This window comes from Paroedura picta, chromosome 4 (genome assembly GCF_049243985.1).
Source record: "Paroedura picta isolate Pp20150507F chromosome 4, Ppicta_v3.0, whole genome shotgun sequence".
Lineage (NCBI taxonomy): Eukaryota > Metazoa > Chordata > Lepidosauria > Squamata > Gekkonidae > Paroedura > Paroedura picta.
In genome coordinates, this window is record NC_135372.1 from 127320144 (window position 1) to 127338592 (window position 18449).

The 18449-nt window shown below is 45.9% G+C and overlaps 1 protein-coding gene across 2 annotated transcripts in view; it reads right to left on the bottom strand.

Moving 5' to 3' along the window:
- Positions 1-7757: 7757 nt before the first annotated feature.
- The window catches only part of PEDS1 (plasmanylethanolamine desaturase 1), a 42154-nt gene continuing 31462 nt past the window's right edge, over positions 7758-18449 (bottom strand). The window contains exons 3-6 of one of the 2 annotated variants that reach the window (XM_077335602.1): positions 14440-14531; positions 13187-13331; positions 10781-10990; positions 7758-9113 (exon numbers count right to left, since the gene is read on the bottom strand). In XM_077335602.1, the coding sequence (XP_077191717.1) occupies positions 8992-9113; positions 10781-10990; positions 13187-13331; positions 14440-14531 (569 nt within the window). In that variant the 3' untranslated portion in view covers positions 7758-8991. Of the gene's footprint in view, positions 9114-10780; positions 10994-13186; positions 13332-14439; positions 14532-18449 lie in introns of both variants that reach the window. The other variant, XM_077335601.1, reaches the window with a different exon arrangement.

Consider the following 18449-nt stretch of genomic DNA (forward strand, 5'->3'; position numbering starts at 1 on the left):
ACATGTCTGACCCTTGGGGTGACGCCCTCTAGCGTTTTCATGGCAGACTCAATACGGGGTGGTTTGCCAGTGCCTTCCCCAGTTTCCCTTAGAGCTCCCCAAAGCAGTTTCAGATCAGGATAAGGGCCTGGGAAAACGTTTAAGCCCCTTTCCCCCCTTTGTGCTATGGTCCCAGAGAGCCAGTGTGGCAGGGTGAAGCTGGAGAGCTCGGTTTGATTCCCTGCTCTTCTAGATCAAGTCTGCTGGGTGTCCTTGAGCTAGTTACAGTTCTCTCAGAACTCTCTCAGACCCACCTATCTCACAAGGTGCCTGTTGTGGGGAAGGGAAGGGGATCGTATGCTGCTTTGAGATTCCTTAGGGTAGCAAAAAGCCATGTGTGAAAACCTACCTTCCTGAAAAAGGTAAAGGTATCCCCTGTGCAAGCTCTGGGTCATGTCTGACCCTTGGGGTGACACCCTCTAGCGTTTTCATGGCAGACTCAATATGGGGTGGTTTGTCAGTACCTTCCCCAGTCATTACCGTTTACCCCCCCCCCCCCCAGCAAGCTGGATACTCATTTTACCGACCTCCGAAGGATGGAAGGCTGAGTCAACCTTGAGCCGGCTGCTGGGATTGAACTCCCAGCCTCATGGGCAGACAGCTTCAGACAGCATTTCTGCTGCCTTACCACCCTGCACCTTCCTTAGTCCATCCCAATTTGAATCAGGCCCAGACACCGCTGAGAATTAGGTGCCAGGCACAAATTCCTGCTAAGACAGTACACTTGATGGACCTGGGGTGTCCATATTAAGGACTTGAGGACTTATTATTAATACTAGGGGCAAAGCCCATTGTCTCCAAGAATACAATGGGCGCTAGAGCTTGGCAGTGGGAAGAGGAAGGGGAGGAGTTGTCCAGTCTGTAAGGGCATGGGGTTGTCATATGTGTTGTGTGGGAGGTTGTGGTGGCATGGTGGCAAATGAGGCCATGGGTGTGGAGATATGGGTGTCAAGAACCTGTGGTGTGGAATGTTCACTGAGTGTGGGAGAGGACTGACCTTTGGGAATTGTGGCATAGTGGTTACAGATGAGCTTTCCAGAGTCATGTCCTCAGATATGTGAAGGGAAAATCAGACTGGAGACTCATCTTAGGGGAAGATTACATGGCAACCAATTCCCCCCAGTTCTGCGTCATTTCCCTTCTTGTGTGAATTAGGCCACATTCACCGAAATGCCCCTCTGCCCTAATACACATAGGGTAGTCACAGTACACAGGTGTCCACCCTGTTCCTTCTGTCTCCCATATTTTCACTGTTGGTAAAATGTTATGTGCCCACATGCTTCTTTCATGGTTGCTCCTTAGAAGAACGGATTTTTGTACCCTATTGCTTACTACCCAAAGGAGTCTCAAAGCGGTTTACAAACACCTTTTCCATTTGTCTCTCCACAATAGTCAACCTGTGAGGTATGTAGGGTTGTGAGAGATCTGAGAGAATTGGGAATGGGCCACAGTGACCCAGCAGGCCTCAGGTGTCTCAAAGCATTTTCCAATCGTCTTCCCCTTCTCTCCCCATAGCAGACTCCCCATGAGGGAGGTGGGGTAGCAAGCCTCACAGGGAAGCTGGCAACCTAAGAGGAAGACTGTCTGTTCACAGCAGTCTTGACCTTAGTAAGGTTTTTAATACTGTTTTTTTATTTGCCAGGCTAAGGTTATTTGCCAGTTACTATTTCAGTGATGATGTGTCTCTAGACATTTACTTGTTCTCTATTTAGTTTCAGGCTGTAAATATTTATTTAGATCTTCCAGCACTTTCCAGACTCACAGGACTGATGCTGGTCTGCCTGTCTGCGCCCCAGAATACAAACAGTTGCTGATAAGGGCTGGCCATAACCCATAGGCCAGGAGGGACACTCCTGCACCACTCCCTACCAACTGCAGGCAAAAATGGCTCATTTGAAGGCTGGACTCTGAGGCATTGTACGATTTTGAAGTCCCACCTCCAAACCTCCAGGAATATTTCCAACCCAGGGGTAGCCAACCTACAGGTGTGGCCTGGAGAGCTCCTGGAATTACAGCTCACCTGCAGAGTATAAAGATCAGCTCCCCAGGCAGAAAGGGCTACTTTGGACAGGGTTGTGGTAGAGAAGAAACATTTAAGGCTTCCCACACAGGTTGTTGTTGAATTGAAAGACTTGAGGCCTACTACACAGGGTTGTTGTGCAGATGAAACAGGAGACAAAAGAGCCAGCTTCCTCTGCAGAATAACGCTGTGCAGTGGCCTCAAATCTGCAGAGAGGTGCAAAGAAGAAAGACACATGGCTTGGCTGTGTCTAACCCCCGGCCAGAGCAGTATTTTAAGTGAGAAGGGGCTTTTCTGTGGCCTCCCTGTCAGGCAACTGTTTGGCAGAAGGGGAAAGTCCCCCCCTCAAAAGGAAGGCCCTCAGACTCCCCTGCGTTGCTCTTGGAAAGGCCTCCTTCCTTCAGTCAGGGCCTGTCAGAGGCTCCTTCGCAGCAGGGCGGGAGGGGGAGGGGGAGCACTTGCAGCCTCCTGCCAGCTCTGTCAGGGTTCTGAGGCAATTTACAGTTGGACATGACAGTTAGGACAGCCTTGGGGTGAAAAGGGCTGGTGCAGCCTGTCCAAGCCTCTGTTCTCATCCCCCTTGGCAGTCCTGCTGACCTCCTCTCCCTGTGGTGGTCAGGAGCGGACTGGCAGCCAGACTGGGCTGGGTGAATGGAATTTTGGTCTGTCCTGGTGAGGGGCCAATAGGAAGGCACTTTGTGCGCCTCCCCATTGGCTGCTTGGGCCTGGATGGACACTCGGAGGGCCCAATCCAGAGCCGCTTCACGGCTCCGGATTGGGCCCTCTGAGTTTTTATCCTGGACAGGGCCCGCCCTAACTCCTCCCCAGGTGGCCTTACTCTTTTATTTAATAGGACCCTGTCCTATTTAAAGATTATTATTACCCTCCATTCCCAAGGATGCTTAGTAATGTGTTAGTCTGCCCTGGCTTGGAAAAAGGAATCCAGATGCTGACAGGGGATCATGGGAATTGTAGTCCATGGACATCTGGAGGACCACAGGCCTACCCCCTGATAGGCCACGCTTCCATCACATTTTATTTCACTTTTTAATATAGATTTATAACAGAAACGGTTCCTGATTCCTAGGAGCCCATCCATTGTTTCAAAGCAAAACCTTCAAATGGCTTCTGATACTCCCCCAAATTTAAGTGCTTTTATTTATATCCCACATCACTTCATGATTGGGAACCGAAGTTGCTTATTGCAGTGTTCTCTTCTCCATTTTCTCTTCATAACAACTACGTGACATACATTAGGCGGAGAGATTTTAACGGGCCGACACCAACCGACAAGTCTTGGGGAAGAGATTCAGTTACCTCAGTTCCGAGGCCTACGTTATGAATCTCAACCCCATAAACAATCCTCTCTTTAAAAGACCTTCAAATGTTCTTATTTCCTACAACATAGCTGCTGGGGTCTCCCCACTATTGACCAAACCTGAAAATACTACGAAATAGCCAGTTCCGCTGGTGGCAGGGGGCGAGGAGAAAGTTCAGCAGAGATGACCTCCATCAAGTTGGTCTCTGATAGACAAAGCAACAGAAGGCCCTGGCCGCCCAGGAACTAAGAACAAACTGTGATCCGTGAAATCCCAGGTTTAAATTTTACCGCAAATTCCCTGAGAAGCATCAAGCAAGCTTCAGCTTTCCTTTCAGTAAGATGGTCTACCTTACAGGTGTCCTGATTGGGACAGCCCAGGCTACTCATCTGGTCTTGGAAGCTCATCAGGGCCAGCCCTGGTCAGTACTGGGTGGGAAGCCACCATGGAAATCCAGAATTGGTGTCCACAGGTACACAACTGCCTTGTAAATCGTACAGGATAGCCATGTAGGCTGTGACAGCTAACCTTCAGCAGGTCATTTCCAACCCTCTCACACCCTTTCTTTCCAGGGCTATATATTTCAAGATTTTTATTTGAAGAGAAGAGCTGGGCTTTTTATATCTCGCTTTGCACTATCTGAAGGAATCCCAAAGCGGCTTACAATCAACTTTACCTTCCTCTCCCTACAACAAACACCGTATGAGGTAGCTGGGGCTGAGAGAGCTCTAAGAGAATTGCTCTGCAAGAACAGCCCAAAGAGAACTGGACGAGTCCCCTGAAATAATGTTCCTCGTCTTGAAAGGTTATTGCAATATGGTACATCAAGTGCTTTCATCCCCTATGTAAAGCCACAGCCCTACACTTTACTAAGAGTGCTCCTGAGCTGAGTGGGGCTTACTGCCCATTCGACATCAGCAAGATCCAAGTTGTACAGCCAAATCCCATTACTTCTGCCCTCACTGAACGTAAGACGCTGACAGGACATATATTGAACCATTCAGTGATGTAGCATATTGTTCTCCTTTAACTGGCAGCAGCTCCCTACGATCTTTCCCCAACATCTATTAGCTGCAGCTCTTTACCTGGAATCTTGATGGAAATTTTCACTCCTGAACTACATGCTTCTCCCCTTCATTGATTTTGGGGTAGTGGCTACGTACCCACCTTTTATGTATGGCAGGCTTTCTCAGCCAGGGTTTTGTGAAAATCTGGGGCTTCTTGACAGCCTTGTTTCCCAGATGCGTAGGAGTTACTGAATTTTGTTTATATTTTTGGTTAAACATTTATTGGGTGATATAACCATATGTGGTCATGTCAACCTGCTCCCCCAAGTGGCCAATGATGGGCCTGAAGGGGGAGGGAAGGAGAGGGCCCCCGGGTGAGTGGGCACACAGCTATGCTTCCCAACTGTATTCTGCACAATCACACCCCTTCTGGGGTTTCTCAAAATCTAAAGAATGTTTCACGGGTTTCTTAATAGTAGAAATGCTGAGACTGATGTACACACACACATAAAACATAGGTTTAACTATGCGAGTATCGGTGGATGGTAAAAAACATTCATGACAAAATGAAACATTATAGGCAGGATGTGAAGAGCTGCACAGGTAGTTTTGAGGAGCTGAAGAGGTTTGATGGTTGTATTTTCCTAGGATTTTCCCCCTACCAACATAACCAAAAGGCAAACTGTTTTTGAAGCTAAACAGATTTTCCAAAGCAGGCTGAGATACTATTGTATGGGTGTTGTCCACTCCAAACAGATAAAAATGGGAGGGAGAGACACTCAGCTAGGCAGAATAGCTAAGGATATGGCCAAATATAGCTCTTTTGCCCCTAATTTACTTTTGTGTAGTGCAATATCCTGTGATCTCCAGTAGGTGTCCCCATTCACCCAAGGAACACTTTTTTTTGTCCCTAGTGTTTTCTACATTTAGGCCCTGGGTTGAAGGTTGAATACAGATTTGTGCAGGGAATTTCTACTTTTGAGATTTTAAAACCATGACATTAGCTTGCGGAAAAAAGGCATAAATACACATACTTAAGACACACTCAGGACATCAAAGAGAAACACTACAAAGTGCAAAAGGCCTGCAAAAAAGAGCTCCTCTACCAGCCATTTGCTTGGGGCCAACTGACCCAAAAACACCTGCTACCCCCCCCTCCAGACACCCCCCCCTTCCATGACAGAAGGATCCGACCTACCCAAGGCTGTGTCAACGTTCCTGTTAAAATATTGTTTTGGTTGGCGTGTTATGATTGCTATACTTATTATATTTGTTACAATGTTCTATGTAATTACCCCATGAGGTTCTATGTAAACTGCCCAGAGCTGTATGGATGGGCAGCATAAAAATCTAATAAATAAATAAATATTCGGAGGCTCACTAATTGAAATGCAATCCTTGTGCTTTCCTGGTCTCATAAACAACAGTTCAGTTCTACAGCCTTTTCTGTCTTGGGCAACTTTCACATTATGGGAAAGAAGAGCTCTAGTTTAGCTAATCCCTGGGGAGTTCTGAAAGGCCAAGCTGTTTTCTAGCATTTAGTATCGTATAAAGCACAGATGCAATCGATACGAATGGGCACGCGGCCTCAAGGAGGAAAAAACAGCCTCTCGGAACGCTTTATGAATTGTCATGGCCAACATGCACTGCACTTTATTATCGTTCTATCTCAACCACTTTCCATTAATCCTTTTAAAGCTACATGCTGTACAGCACGCTGTTATAAGCAGCTGAGCGTAAATTAAAATGCCTTTCGAGGAAGCACATAGGAGCAGCAACAGAAAGGCAGCCCAGTGGCAGCAAATTTTATTTGGCGAGGAAACCTCAGCTATAAACCTTGGTGTAGGTTATTGGGTAAAGATGCTGAACTCCTCAAATATTAGTGCTGGTGCTGATACTGTTATGCTGCTCCATCCTCCTTGCAGCTTAGAGGGGCTCACACTGAAAGCTATGAGTAGGGAAACCCTGTTCACATTTCCACTGGCCATGAGTTCACCCGATGGCATCAGGGTATAATACTGGTCCGTTATGGCAAACACGGATGGATTCCTTTGACCCTGCAATTTCTAACGGGCCGACTTGAGCCCCCTTGGCCAGACCCACGTTCTTGAAACGTCATACTTCGTTGAGTAGTCTAATGTAGAACAGCAGCAGAGAAGTGTGCAGTTTGGTGGTTGTAATTTAAACAGATGTGAAGTCCTTTCAGTAGTCTAAATATGTTAGGTCAAGTGCTACAGCATGGTTCAGAACTCACACTTACCACTTTGCTCAACCAGGAAAAGTGCATTTTAAAAGGACCATATTGCTGTGGGGGCCAGGAGGCATGTTACAGTGCAGCTGTGTCATGAAATGACATACACAATTCTTGAACAGGTAAGGCTCTAAAGAGGATTGGGGGAGAACACTGGCAAGAATGCATATTCATCCAAAGCAGTGGTTCTCAACCTGGGGGTCAGGACCCCTTTGGGGGTCGAACGATCCTTTCACGGGGGTCACGGCAGGGTGAGCAGCTTGGCGGGGGAGGGGGTGCCACCACTTGCCGCTCCTCCTCCTGAAGGGGCCTGCCAATTTATAACCAATTTATATTCAATCATGGACAATGGATCTTCATGTCAGTGGTCAGTTTCAATTTCATTTCTGTGAAAGAACACTGGCATAGTTTTATGGTTGGGGGTCACCACAACATGAGCCTCTTGTGGCGCAGAGTGGTAAGGAAGCCGCCTGAAAGCTTTGCCCATGAGGCTGGAAGTTCAATCCCAGCAGCCGGCTCAAGGTTGACTCAGCCTTCCATCCTTCCGAGGTCGGTAAAATGAGTACCCAGCTTGCTGCTGGGGGGTAAACGGTCATGACTGGGGAGGGCACTGGCAAACCACCCCGTATTGAGTCTGCCATGAAAACGCTAGAGGGCATCACCCCAACGGTCAGACATGACTCGGTGCTTGCACAGGGGATACCTTTACCTTTTACACCACAACATGAGGAACTGGAATAAAGGGTTGTGGCATTAGGAAGGTTGAGAACCACTGATCCAAACAAAACCTAATGCAAGCAAGCTACCGAAGACTGTTTGTCTAGTTCAGGCTTTTCAAGATCCATTTAACCCAGCACCACATTCCTCCACAACCGGATGCTGCTGCAAAGTCTACAAAAGCCTGGCAAGGCTGAAAATGCCTCCCCACCGTGTGTCTGCGTCCCTCCCTTGCCCCGCTGCTGATATTCAGAAGAACAGCTGCTTGACAAATACGCAGAAAATCCATTCTTGGCACGGCAAGCTCGCTCCGGATCAGTGTGGCCGACTTGTATTTGCCGGTTAACGAATTACTCAGAGAAGCTATGGAAACGACCCAAACGAAAGAGGAATTGCCACAAGGCTTAACAAATGCGATTAGTATTATCCAACTGTTATAAATATCTTATATACATTCAGACCACATTAAAATGTTGTTCCATGTTACACCGAAAGAAAAGAAAAAGGGTTTAAGGCTTTATAAATATTTACACAAACGAGCAAGCACCTTTAATACACGCCATTCACCTATCCTTTTCTAAGATATACACCGACAGACGTGCCCCGCTTCCTAGAACTACTTTTTAACAACAATTATCGGAGGGTGAAATCATACCGAGAGGGGCCCCCGCCCGTCATCGCTGACACTAAAACGGCCTAACACAAGTGCAGATCTTGGACATTCCCACAAAATGAACTCTGCTTAACACCTCCGCTCAGATGCCCCCCCCCCGATGGCTACCAAGGTAGTCACAGGTTTACCCAGCGATAGTCTGCTCGAATTATCCAGGGAAGAGAACACTTGTTTATTTCAAAGAGAACGACAACATTAAAAGGATCCTTTAATCCACTAGACCAGGGGTAGTCAAACTGCAGCCCTCCAGATGTCCATGGACTACAATTCCCAGGAGCCCTTGCCAGCATTCGCCAGCGAATGTTGGCAAGGGCTTCTGGGAATTGTAGTCCATGGACATCTGGAGGGCCGCAGTTTGACTACCCCAGCACTAGACAGAGTGAGACTCTCAAATGTCCTGCTGCACACCGCAGACGAAGACTGGACATGATAGCAAGATGAAGCTACGGGTCGCTGTACGAAGCACTCACTGGTGACCATTTCGGACTGCCTGCCTGCCTGCCTGGATTTCATGCAGTAAGTCTGGATCCGCTCCTGAAAAAGACGTCGTGTTTGCTTGGTCTGTTATCCCACACTTTCTGGAACTGCTTTCAAAGCGGTAATTCATGTTGATGCAACATATTTTCTTGTTCCTTACTGTGCCCCCGACTTCTGTCTTACTGGAAGTCGCAGACTGTCTTCTCCAACTAATGGCTTTTGAGTCTCGAGGATGAGTGCGTTCAGCATCCGTAGATGTAGCTAACAGAAGGTGCTCAGTGCAAATGGAAAAACCGTTTGCGTTTCAAGTATTATTTTTGAAGAATGAGTCCTTTGTACTGCAGACTGTTAGCACTTTTTTATTTTAAAAAAGCATTGTGCTTTAGTCCATTATTTCTTTGCAAAGTCTTTAATTTGGCTGATGGCTTTTTTCTCTCATTTAAAAATATTGGCAACAGATGTGAGGACTGCAGAAGCTTGTCAAAGAGTTACTTAACTTTCTGAGCCCATTTCATATCGTCTGCTCGAGGTTTTTCTCCTGTCAGTCTTTGAATGATATTCTCCAGGAACCTCCAAAATCCGATGAGCTCTAATGGATAGTTGAGCCAGCCTGCAAGGTTAGAGAAGGAGAGGGTGGTGAGGAGTGCAAGTTACGGCAGATGGTTGTATGCACTAGAATTCAGCCACAATACACAATAATGGAAGGCATTAAGATTCGGGTCCTGGATTTGCCATCCTATCCTAAGTGGGTTTCCAGAGAAGCCAGTTCCACTGGCCAACAGACTTTCAGGGATGTTCATACATTAAAAGAAGAACTGGATTTTATACCCGGCTTTTATCCAGCTGAAGGAGCCTCAAAGCGGCATACAATCACCTCCCCTTCCTCTCCCCACAACAATAATCCTGCGAGGTGGGTGGGGCTGACAGAGCGCTGACATTGCTGCTCAGTGAGAATTGTGTTGAGCCCAAGGACACCCAGCTGGCTGCATGTGGAGGAGCGGGGGAATCAAACCTGGCTCACCAGATCAGACGCCGTCGCTCTTAACCACTACACCAAGCTGCTGTATATAGCCTTCCACTGGCAATGCTTAATTCTTGAAGCTAAATGTGCTATACACACAACTGATATGACTTTAAAACAGCCTATGAATATTGGATCCAGCTTAATGTTTCCACATGCACAAGGATTGCTACTCATAGAGGGAGATCCCCCCAGTTGCAATCTGAACCCCCCCCCAACCAATCCTGTTCCTGGGGAATCCTCTTTCCTTAAGAATAACATTTTAGGAGGTATTTGGGGCTGCCTTGAGGTGGGGGGAGGAATGGAACCGGCTGGCTGTCGGCAGAAGCATTGTATCCAACTCAAGTCTCACTAATAACAATTAAAGAGCTTCGTTCATAGAGTTGGAAGGGACCTCCTGGGTCATCTAGTCCAACACCCTGCACTATGCAAGACACAACCCTATTGCTCATCCACTGTAACCTGCCACCCACTTGAACCTTCACAGAATCAGCTTCTCTGTCTTTCAAAACCACAGAGGCTGCTAATCCTGCTTGAACTGCCACCTGTTAGCCAACAGACATAATTTTTCACAAGCAGATCCTAATGGGTGCTAGAAAGCAAGCTTTATCTGACCTAGCACTTACCAAAGGAAAAGGGACTGATGGGTAGTGTAGTTGGTAGACTAAAAAAAACAATCAGATGACAGCTGCTGGTCACTACTGACACCAAAAATAATAGCTATGCTGAGTGAACCAGAGTTCAGTGCTTTCCCTCAGGCAAAACTAGTAAAGAGCAAGCATCTGACTTCAAATTTTGGAGTACGATAAAAACATGAAAGCTCTCAACTTCGAGGATGTGCCAGCTGTCCCATAAGCAGTTAGTGACCACATACTGCACAATTATTTAGGTAACACACTAAAAATCTGGAAGCCACATGTTATCAAGTAACGCTTGATAAAAGTTGGCAAGTCAAATCAGGAATGCTCCACCATCTAATGCAGTGTTGAAAGAAACCGATTCATTTGCACACATGATGCTTTAATAAACATTGTGCATTCTGCTAGTGCAAGAAAAGCTGAAAGCAGCAGCTGCCCGCCCTCATGTACCCAGTTTTCTGCCAGATGGCCAGCTATACAAGCACTCAGTAGGGGCTTACATAGGAAGGAAACATTGTTCCTTCTATCATGCATAGCAGGGGGCATTGCATTTATGCCAGTATTCTGCTAACTGCATTAGGATGTAAGTTTGCCGCTGCAAGTTGCCCTTTCCTTCACCTGTAGTAATACAGAAATAGGTTTCATGAGGGGACACGTGGTGGATCCGGTGGTGTTTCCGTGGCAGGATGATGTGCCAGTCCTGCAGAAAGACGACCCAGCAAGGAAGACCAAAATAGGTGTGAGACCACTTGTGAATCTGGTTTGTCAAGGTTACAAATATAGCCAGGGCAAAGACGTAACACTCCCAAGGGCACGCTTGATGCAATGCTTCTGAAAAAAAGAAGAAAAGACAAAGAGGTTCAACTTTTTCACTAACCCAAACAAGTGTCCAATAGAAACTACCAACAGAAGCCCAAAACCAACCATGATTCAGATTCCCTACCAATTTGGGTACCACTTCTGAGAACTGATGAGCATTTAAGCAATGCACTTTGTGGTAGTGCAGTCACTGAATGATGATGTCTCCTACACTAGATCATTCTAAAGTGTTACAGGGCAATTGCTGTATCAATAGTTTGCAACCCCGAAACAAAAAATTTATCTCCACCCTCCTGGGAATCCTGCAAGCAAAGAATCTAATGTGGTAAAATGAGTGCTGCTGCACAGGGAAGAAGTGAAGCATTAAGATATGCCATTTTCTTGTAGAAACCTGTTTTGGTCACTTGAGGTCACTTCAGATAGAACTCACTTTCCCAACTGCTATTCTCTTATCCCTGAGATGTCCTTACAAGTGGTGGTTAGTTTATAATGGAAGCGTCTTTGTCACCGAATGCAATGAATTCAGAGGCTGGGATCTGATTGGTCTTTGATTCACGTACAGAAGTCAAAAGGATCGCAATATTTCAGGCCAGGAAAGCATTTCTCACTATACAGCATGGATCACTTGCCCGAGCCATCAAGATTTTCTATTCTATTAATCTTGAAGATACCTCTTTGATCAGACTATCAAACGTTTCTACTATACCATTCATTTTCTCCATAACAGTAAACAAATCAACAAAAATAAGCAAGCTTTAAAAAAGAGCCATCAAAATTGCATTCAGATCAAACAACCTGTGTTTGTTTAGTCAGACAAACCCCTGTTAGATTTTCCACACATAACAGATTAGAGATTGAAAATCCCAGTTAGTCTGAGGCTTGAATTTTATCCTGAGCTCCCTTGCGTTGCAGGCTGCTGTACAGGAACTGTTGTTGGGGAGAGGGCAGGGTCAGCCAGCTGCCTTTCTTTTTGGAGAGAGATCCCCTTTAGCAGCATGACTGGACTCCTACACAAAATTAGATATTTCACAGCTCCACCCATTCCCTCAAATTACGTTGGCGCCTTTAAAAATTTTTCTTCTGGGAGAGGCTGAAGTCTTTGAAGCATATTCCTGCTTGGTGAAACATCTCTAGCTGGCATGCACTTTCTGCTGGGTCTGTGCTTCTCTCTACATGATACAAGAAGCTCAGCACTCTGCACGGCATGCAACTTGTCTGCCATCCGTCCTGGAGGATTCACTGCAGAAGCAGTGGGCGTTGAGAACAACCTCCTTGAAACCTACTGGCAACCACTGAAGTGCAGGGAAACTTAAACTGGCTAAAAATAGTATGGTCTGCTTGCGTTATAGGGAGTCTAGCCATTGGCTGCTTTATTTTCAACCAGCTTGAGTTTCCCAATGCCTTGCATAGGCAGCCATGCATACCCATTACGGTTCAGGCCATAATATTTTTAAGTAGCTTAAGTTTCCCAACAGTTTAGGTACCTTTTACGGATTTCAACATGCAAGTTACCAGGGCATGGATATCTCAACAGTTTTGCTCCTGGAAGGGCAGCAGCTGGTGTACCAACCAAAGTGAGTGAAAAAGGTGTTCTCATCCAATGCTGATTTAAAAGCAGCTTCCAACTGGAATCCTAATCCCAATCCAGAATATTAAGGTGGCAAGCACAATATCCAAAATAGACTTCTGTAGAGTCTTGAATCTTCCAGACGCCATAAGCTAGGAGTAGCTGCTGTTATAACGACCTCTTAAACAAAAACATATATTTACTAATCTGAAGTTTGTCTGAAAACTATAAATTTAATGCCCCTTGACAAAGCCAGTGGGCGAAACACGTTAGGACTGCTTTGTACAATAAAGAATAAAGAAAGAAATAATAGAAGATTCAAGACTCTACAGGTCTATTTTGGATATTGTGCTTGCCACCTTGGTATCCCAGTGCCTCTATACTTGATTTGTATTGGATCTTTCACTGGGTCCTACCCCTCTTAATTTATCATTTTTTCAACCCAGAATATGCCTAGTACCACTTCCCCCAATCAGTGTATTTTCTGGATGATGTGGGCCCTTCCTAAGGCAAGGGTTCAAACTTGTGTTTGTGGTGACATTCTCCTTTCTTTGTTGCTACTGCTGTTTTGCTGGCCTATAACCCTACTTTGTGGAGGCTAAAAGTCCAGTCTACTCACTGATTTATAATCAGATTACCTGGCGATAAAGAAACCAGCTTGTAGGCCATGTTTGCTAGTGGCACCACGGTCAACATGCAGTTATCTCCATTCGTCTCTATAAAGTCATGTCTGGTAATTGCTGTTGGGTCGATGTGATGTTCTCTGAAAGGTCTGATAAAAGCCTAAAAAAAACACACGCACACAGGAGAGATCGCAGTTAGAAGTTTGACTAGGCCAGCTGTAACGTAACTTAAAAGTTCCTAACCCGCCCCTTTTTTTTACTAGCCTGCCTGCCCAAATATTCTGAACTAACTTCTAGATACATAAAGGACCATGTCTTTTTGATGTGATTTCAGTCTACATGACTATGCAGACGTTTCGGCAGCATGATAATCTTGAGTACCTGGCCCATTTTATCCAGTATCCCCCTTTCCCATAAGTACCAAGTAACAAAGCTCTTACTAAACTTGGAAGTAGTTCTTCAACCTGCTAGGTGCCAGTTAACGGGGTGTGGCTCTTTCCAGTCATGATTCAGTGTTTCTTTTGACCTTTAACGGGCTACTTGGCTTGTAGCAAGGCTGCTTAAGGTTCATGTCTTCTGTAATACTCAGCCTGCCACTTTAGTTTCTCTTCCCAAACCTCTGTTCTCTGAAGGGGTTAGACCAGGGGTAGTCAAACTGCGGCCCTCCAGATGTCCATGGACTACAATTCCCAGGAGCCCCCTGCCAGCGAACGCTGGCAAGGGGCTCCTGGGAATTGTAGTCCATGGACATCTGGAGGGCCGCAGTTTGACTACCCCTGGGTTAGACAGATGGTGACCATAGGCAAGACTTTTTCAGTGGCAGCATCTCACCACTGGAAGAACCCTACCTCCCAAGCTCCCTTGGTGCTACTTTAACATCCTTTTAAGACAGGGGTAGTCAACTTGTGTTCCTCCAGATGTCCATTGACTACCCGTTAGTTCATGAACATCTGGAGGACCACAGGTTGACTACCCCTGTTTTAAGAGGCCAAAACGTGGGTTATTATAAAGGCTTTTAATGGAGGCAATTCCTCTTTTTGAGCTGCTTTTATGGCCTGTTTTTAGCCCTGAATATCATTTTCAGTTGCTGAATATTACTACATACTATTTTTTATACCCATGGCTTTATTTTCTTATTATAAACAATTTTCTGTGACAATTTCTGCTTTCCACGGACCCATTTGAGGAGGCTCAGAGGCAGTAGATGAATTTCCAACTAAATAAATTGCCATAGAAAATCCTAGGTTCCCCAGTAATAAAAATCAAACCTTTCCAACTATCGGCAGCTCCACAGATCCCCAGGTGTCTGCTCCCCAGTGCACAAGACCCGAGACGAAGTCTGCAGTAATGACTCCTGCAACTTTAAGGGAAGGCGGCAGGGAGAAAAGAGAGAGAAGAGAATAATTAGGCATTCAAAGTAGCATAGCGATTGTTTAAAAAATGAAAATCAACTCACCACCGGTAATGATATACAGGCCACTTCAACCAATACATGAAGGTTTATACTACACGCTGTCCAAGAGTGACTTGTATTGTCCATGAAAACATGCAGACTGGCAACTGTACATGATCCTGACTGCAAAAACCTGACCCTCTGGTCATGTAAGGACATAGGATTCTTATATCACTACAGATGCTAATTTTCTACCTTTTCTACCCCTGTGCGCTAATCAAGCTGATTAGCCTGAAACTCAATCCCTCCAGGACGGAGGTCCTGTGGCTGAATAGAAAAGGGGCAGGATAGGAAGCGCCCTATCTTGTGTGCAGCAAGGAATTTGGGAGTGGTCCTGGATGCCTGCCTTATGGAGGAGGCACAAGTCACAGTGGGTAGCATGCATGGTGTTTTATCATCTTCATCAAGTGAAGCTACTAGTGCCCCACCTGCCCCCAGACTGCCTGGCCACAGCGATCCATGCAACGGTCAGCTCTAGACTGGACTTCTGTAACTTGCTCTACGCTGGCCTACCCTTGTTCTTGACCCAAGAATTCCAGCTGGTGTAGAATGCAGCTGCAAGGGTCCTCACATCTTGGAGGACCCACATCCAGCCAGTGCTGAGGAGCTGCACTGGTTACCAGTCCTGGCCCGAATCAGGCTCAAGGTTGTTTTTGACCTTTAAGGCCATCTGTGGCTTGGGCCCAGCCTACCGCTTATCTGCTTATGCCCCACGCAAGGCATTTTGCTGTGGGTACTAATCTGTTGGTGGCCCCTGGCCCCAGAGAGCTATGCCTGGCCTCAATGCGGGCCAGGGCCTTTTTGGTCCTGGCCTCAACCTGGCGGAATGAACTTTCAGGAGAGCTGAGGGCCCTGACGGAGCTGGCAAAGTTCCACAGGGCCTGTAAAATGGAGCCCTTCTGCCAGGTTGAGGCTGGTTAATAAGATCAATGACCCCCCCCCCCCCCCCGCCTTTCAGGCTTCGCTATGACACCTAGCACACCTCCCTGTTAGATGACTGTGGTGGGGGGTTACTGCTGTCTTAGTTTTGTGGGGTTTAGATTGGGGTTTTTATGGGGATTTGTATTTTTATGTAACCTGCCTTGAGTCTGAGGAGGAAGGCGGGTAACTATAATAATAATAATAATAATAATAATAATAATAATAATAATAATAATAATAATAATAATAATAATACAATGCATCCTGAGTTCCTTTTCCTGAACACCAACACCCCTCCCCATATTCTGCACAGTATATAAGGACCTCCATTTTGACTTGCATCTGACAAAGAGAGCTTTGATTCTTGAAAGCCTATACCTCAGAAATCTTGTTGGTCTCTAAGGTCCTGCTGGACTGAACTCCAGCTATTTGGCCACCTTGTATATGCTGTAAGTAGGAAATTGGCTGCTTGTACAGTAAAGCCACAAACAGTTCCATACATTCCAGAAAAAAAATATTAACTGTGGTATCCTTTTATAATCAAATGTTAAGTAAGCATCCATAAAGGACTTTCAAAACTTCAATGTAGCTATGTGTTAAACCCACGCACAGAAATCCTTGCAGCAACCTATAAAGATAACTGGTACAAGGTGCAGAGTACAGCGGGGTTTGGGAGAGGCTTAGAGCTAAGCAGGAGGAAGATTTGCCAAAGGTCCACCTCGCAAGTTCGTGGTGGAGGCGACATCTGAGCCTGGAAGTGCCTAACTGCTCCACTTCTCAGTATATTCCATTGTGCTTCCCAAGACAGCCAGCATGGGGTCCTGGTTAAAATGCTGGACTGTGATCTGGGAAATCCAGGTTCACACTGCTCAGGCTATGGGAAGCTGACTGGATGACCTTGGGCCAGTCACACACTCTCAGCCTAGCCTTCCTCACAGGGTTGTTGTGAGGATAAAATGAGGACATGAGAATGACATAACATGCTTAGAGTCCTTGTTAAGGTAAAAGGTGGGGTATAAATAAACAAACATATATTGTATTGGTCAACGACAGTAGTAAATGGCTGACTGGCAACAGATATAAAGTAAATCAATTTTGAGTGGTTACTATTACATTTGTCTTCCTTCATGGGCTACTAGTCTAATGAATGGCTGGGGGGGCAGGGGGGTGAGAAACAGAGAGAAATGCCCAAGGCAACCTGGCATGCTTGGCACAAAGCAAGAAGTGCAGCCCTTCAAGTAACTACCCATCATTGAGATTCAGTAGTAGTCTGGGCTTACAGGAGGTTACTAAGACTTCAGCTAAGTAGATTGTACCTGGTTAGAGGTAATAACATAATAAAAGCCAAAGCCCTTATTAAAAGTCGGTAAGAATGTCAATTTGCCAACTGAGGTGAGTACCAGCACTTTGTCTCTAGCTTGAAGCTACGCAAGTGAAATCTCAGTTTTTAAAATCAAGGTACAATGTATGCCCCTCACCTGGATAGCCCAGGCTAGAATGATTTCATCAGCCCTGAGCAGCATTTGAAAGAGACCACCAAGGAAGCCCAACAGAGGCAAGCAAAAGCAAACAACCTCTGAAAGTCTCTTCCCTTGCAAACCCTATGGGACTGCCCTTAAGTCAGCAAATAACAAACAAACCTATTACGCAAAGCAGCCAACATCTGATAAGCCCTGCCTCTCTATTTTGGAGTCACCTAGAGACGGTAAATAAACTGAGATGACGCCCCACCGCCTGCTCTCCTAGAAAGAAGCATGAGAAGAAAAATGGCAAATTATTTTCTACAGCCTTCATGGCTCTATCCTGTCAGGCATCCTTTAAGAAAGGCCTGGTAGTATTCACAAAAACCCTGCTACATGCCCCCCCCCCCCACAGGTCCTGATGAGCCAGCAAAACTGTCTAAGGACAAAGCCATACCCCAATACTTGCTGCACATTAAGAACTCCTCTTGGTTTGCCAGAGACTCACATGAACACATAAGCATTACATGAAGTCAGTCTTGTCTACTGTTTGGCAGAGGCTCTCAGGTCAAGTTCTTCCACATCTCCCACTACCTGATCCTTTTAACTGGAGAGGCTGGGGACTGAACTTGAGACCTTCTGCAAGATCCACAGCCTCTCCCCAAGGCACATAACACCTCTGAGCACTATGTTCTTTATTTTACATTATTTACAATTCATTTTTCTCTGGGATTAATGGGTTTTTAATTCCATTTTACTCAGGGAAGAGAGACAGACAGGAACTGGAAGTGCTGATGTAGCAGCTAGACTTGTGACAGGATGTTTTAGGATCTCCTCCTTGGCCAAGTTGTGATAGTGATTACCAACCCACAAATGCATGAAGGGAGAACTCATTTCTACTTCCTGAACCACCTGTGGGAAGAAGGGGGCCTAGTTTTTATTTTTGAAGGCTGGTACAGTGATGGTAGGGAAGACACTGGATTCCTGTATTACCATCTTAACAAACCACATATAATCAACCCTTGGTTACAAGGAAATCCAACACCCAGTGACTCACTTCCCTCACGACTGAAAAGCCAAACTTCCCCTCCCTTTGAGGTCACTTAGATCAGCTCTTTTAAATCCCAGTTAACAGGATTTGTTCAGAATTAGCAGGATTCCAGGCAGCAGAGAAGAGCAACAACCCAGAAGCACTTTGCAATGCTCTTTCCTTGTGGGACACATTTCTTGTGGGGTTCATGCAAACCGAGACACGGGTTTGTTCATGGCAGGATACCACCAGGCCCCTGAACTATGGGAGGATTCAATCAGCCAAGGCCTAAGTGGATTCTATACAATGCACCTCCCTTCCAGTTTCAATGCATGCATTGATAGCAGCTGTCCTAAACCAACCAATCTCTTCAAATACCACAATATGAACACAGAACTGTGATGCATTAGAGAC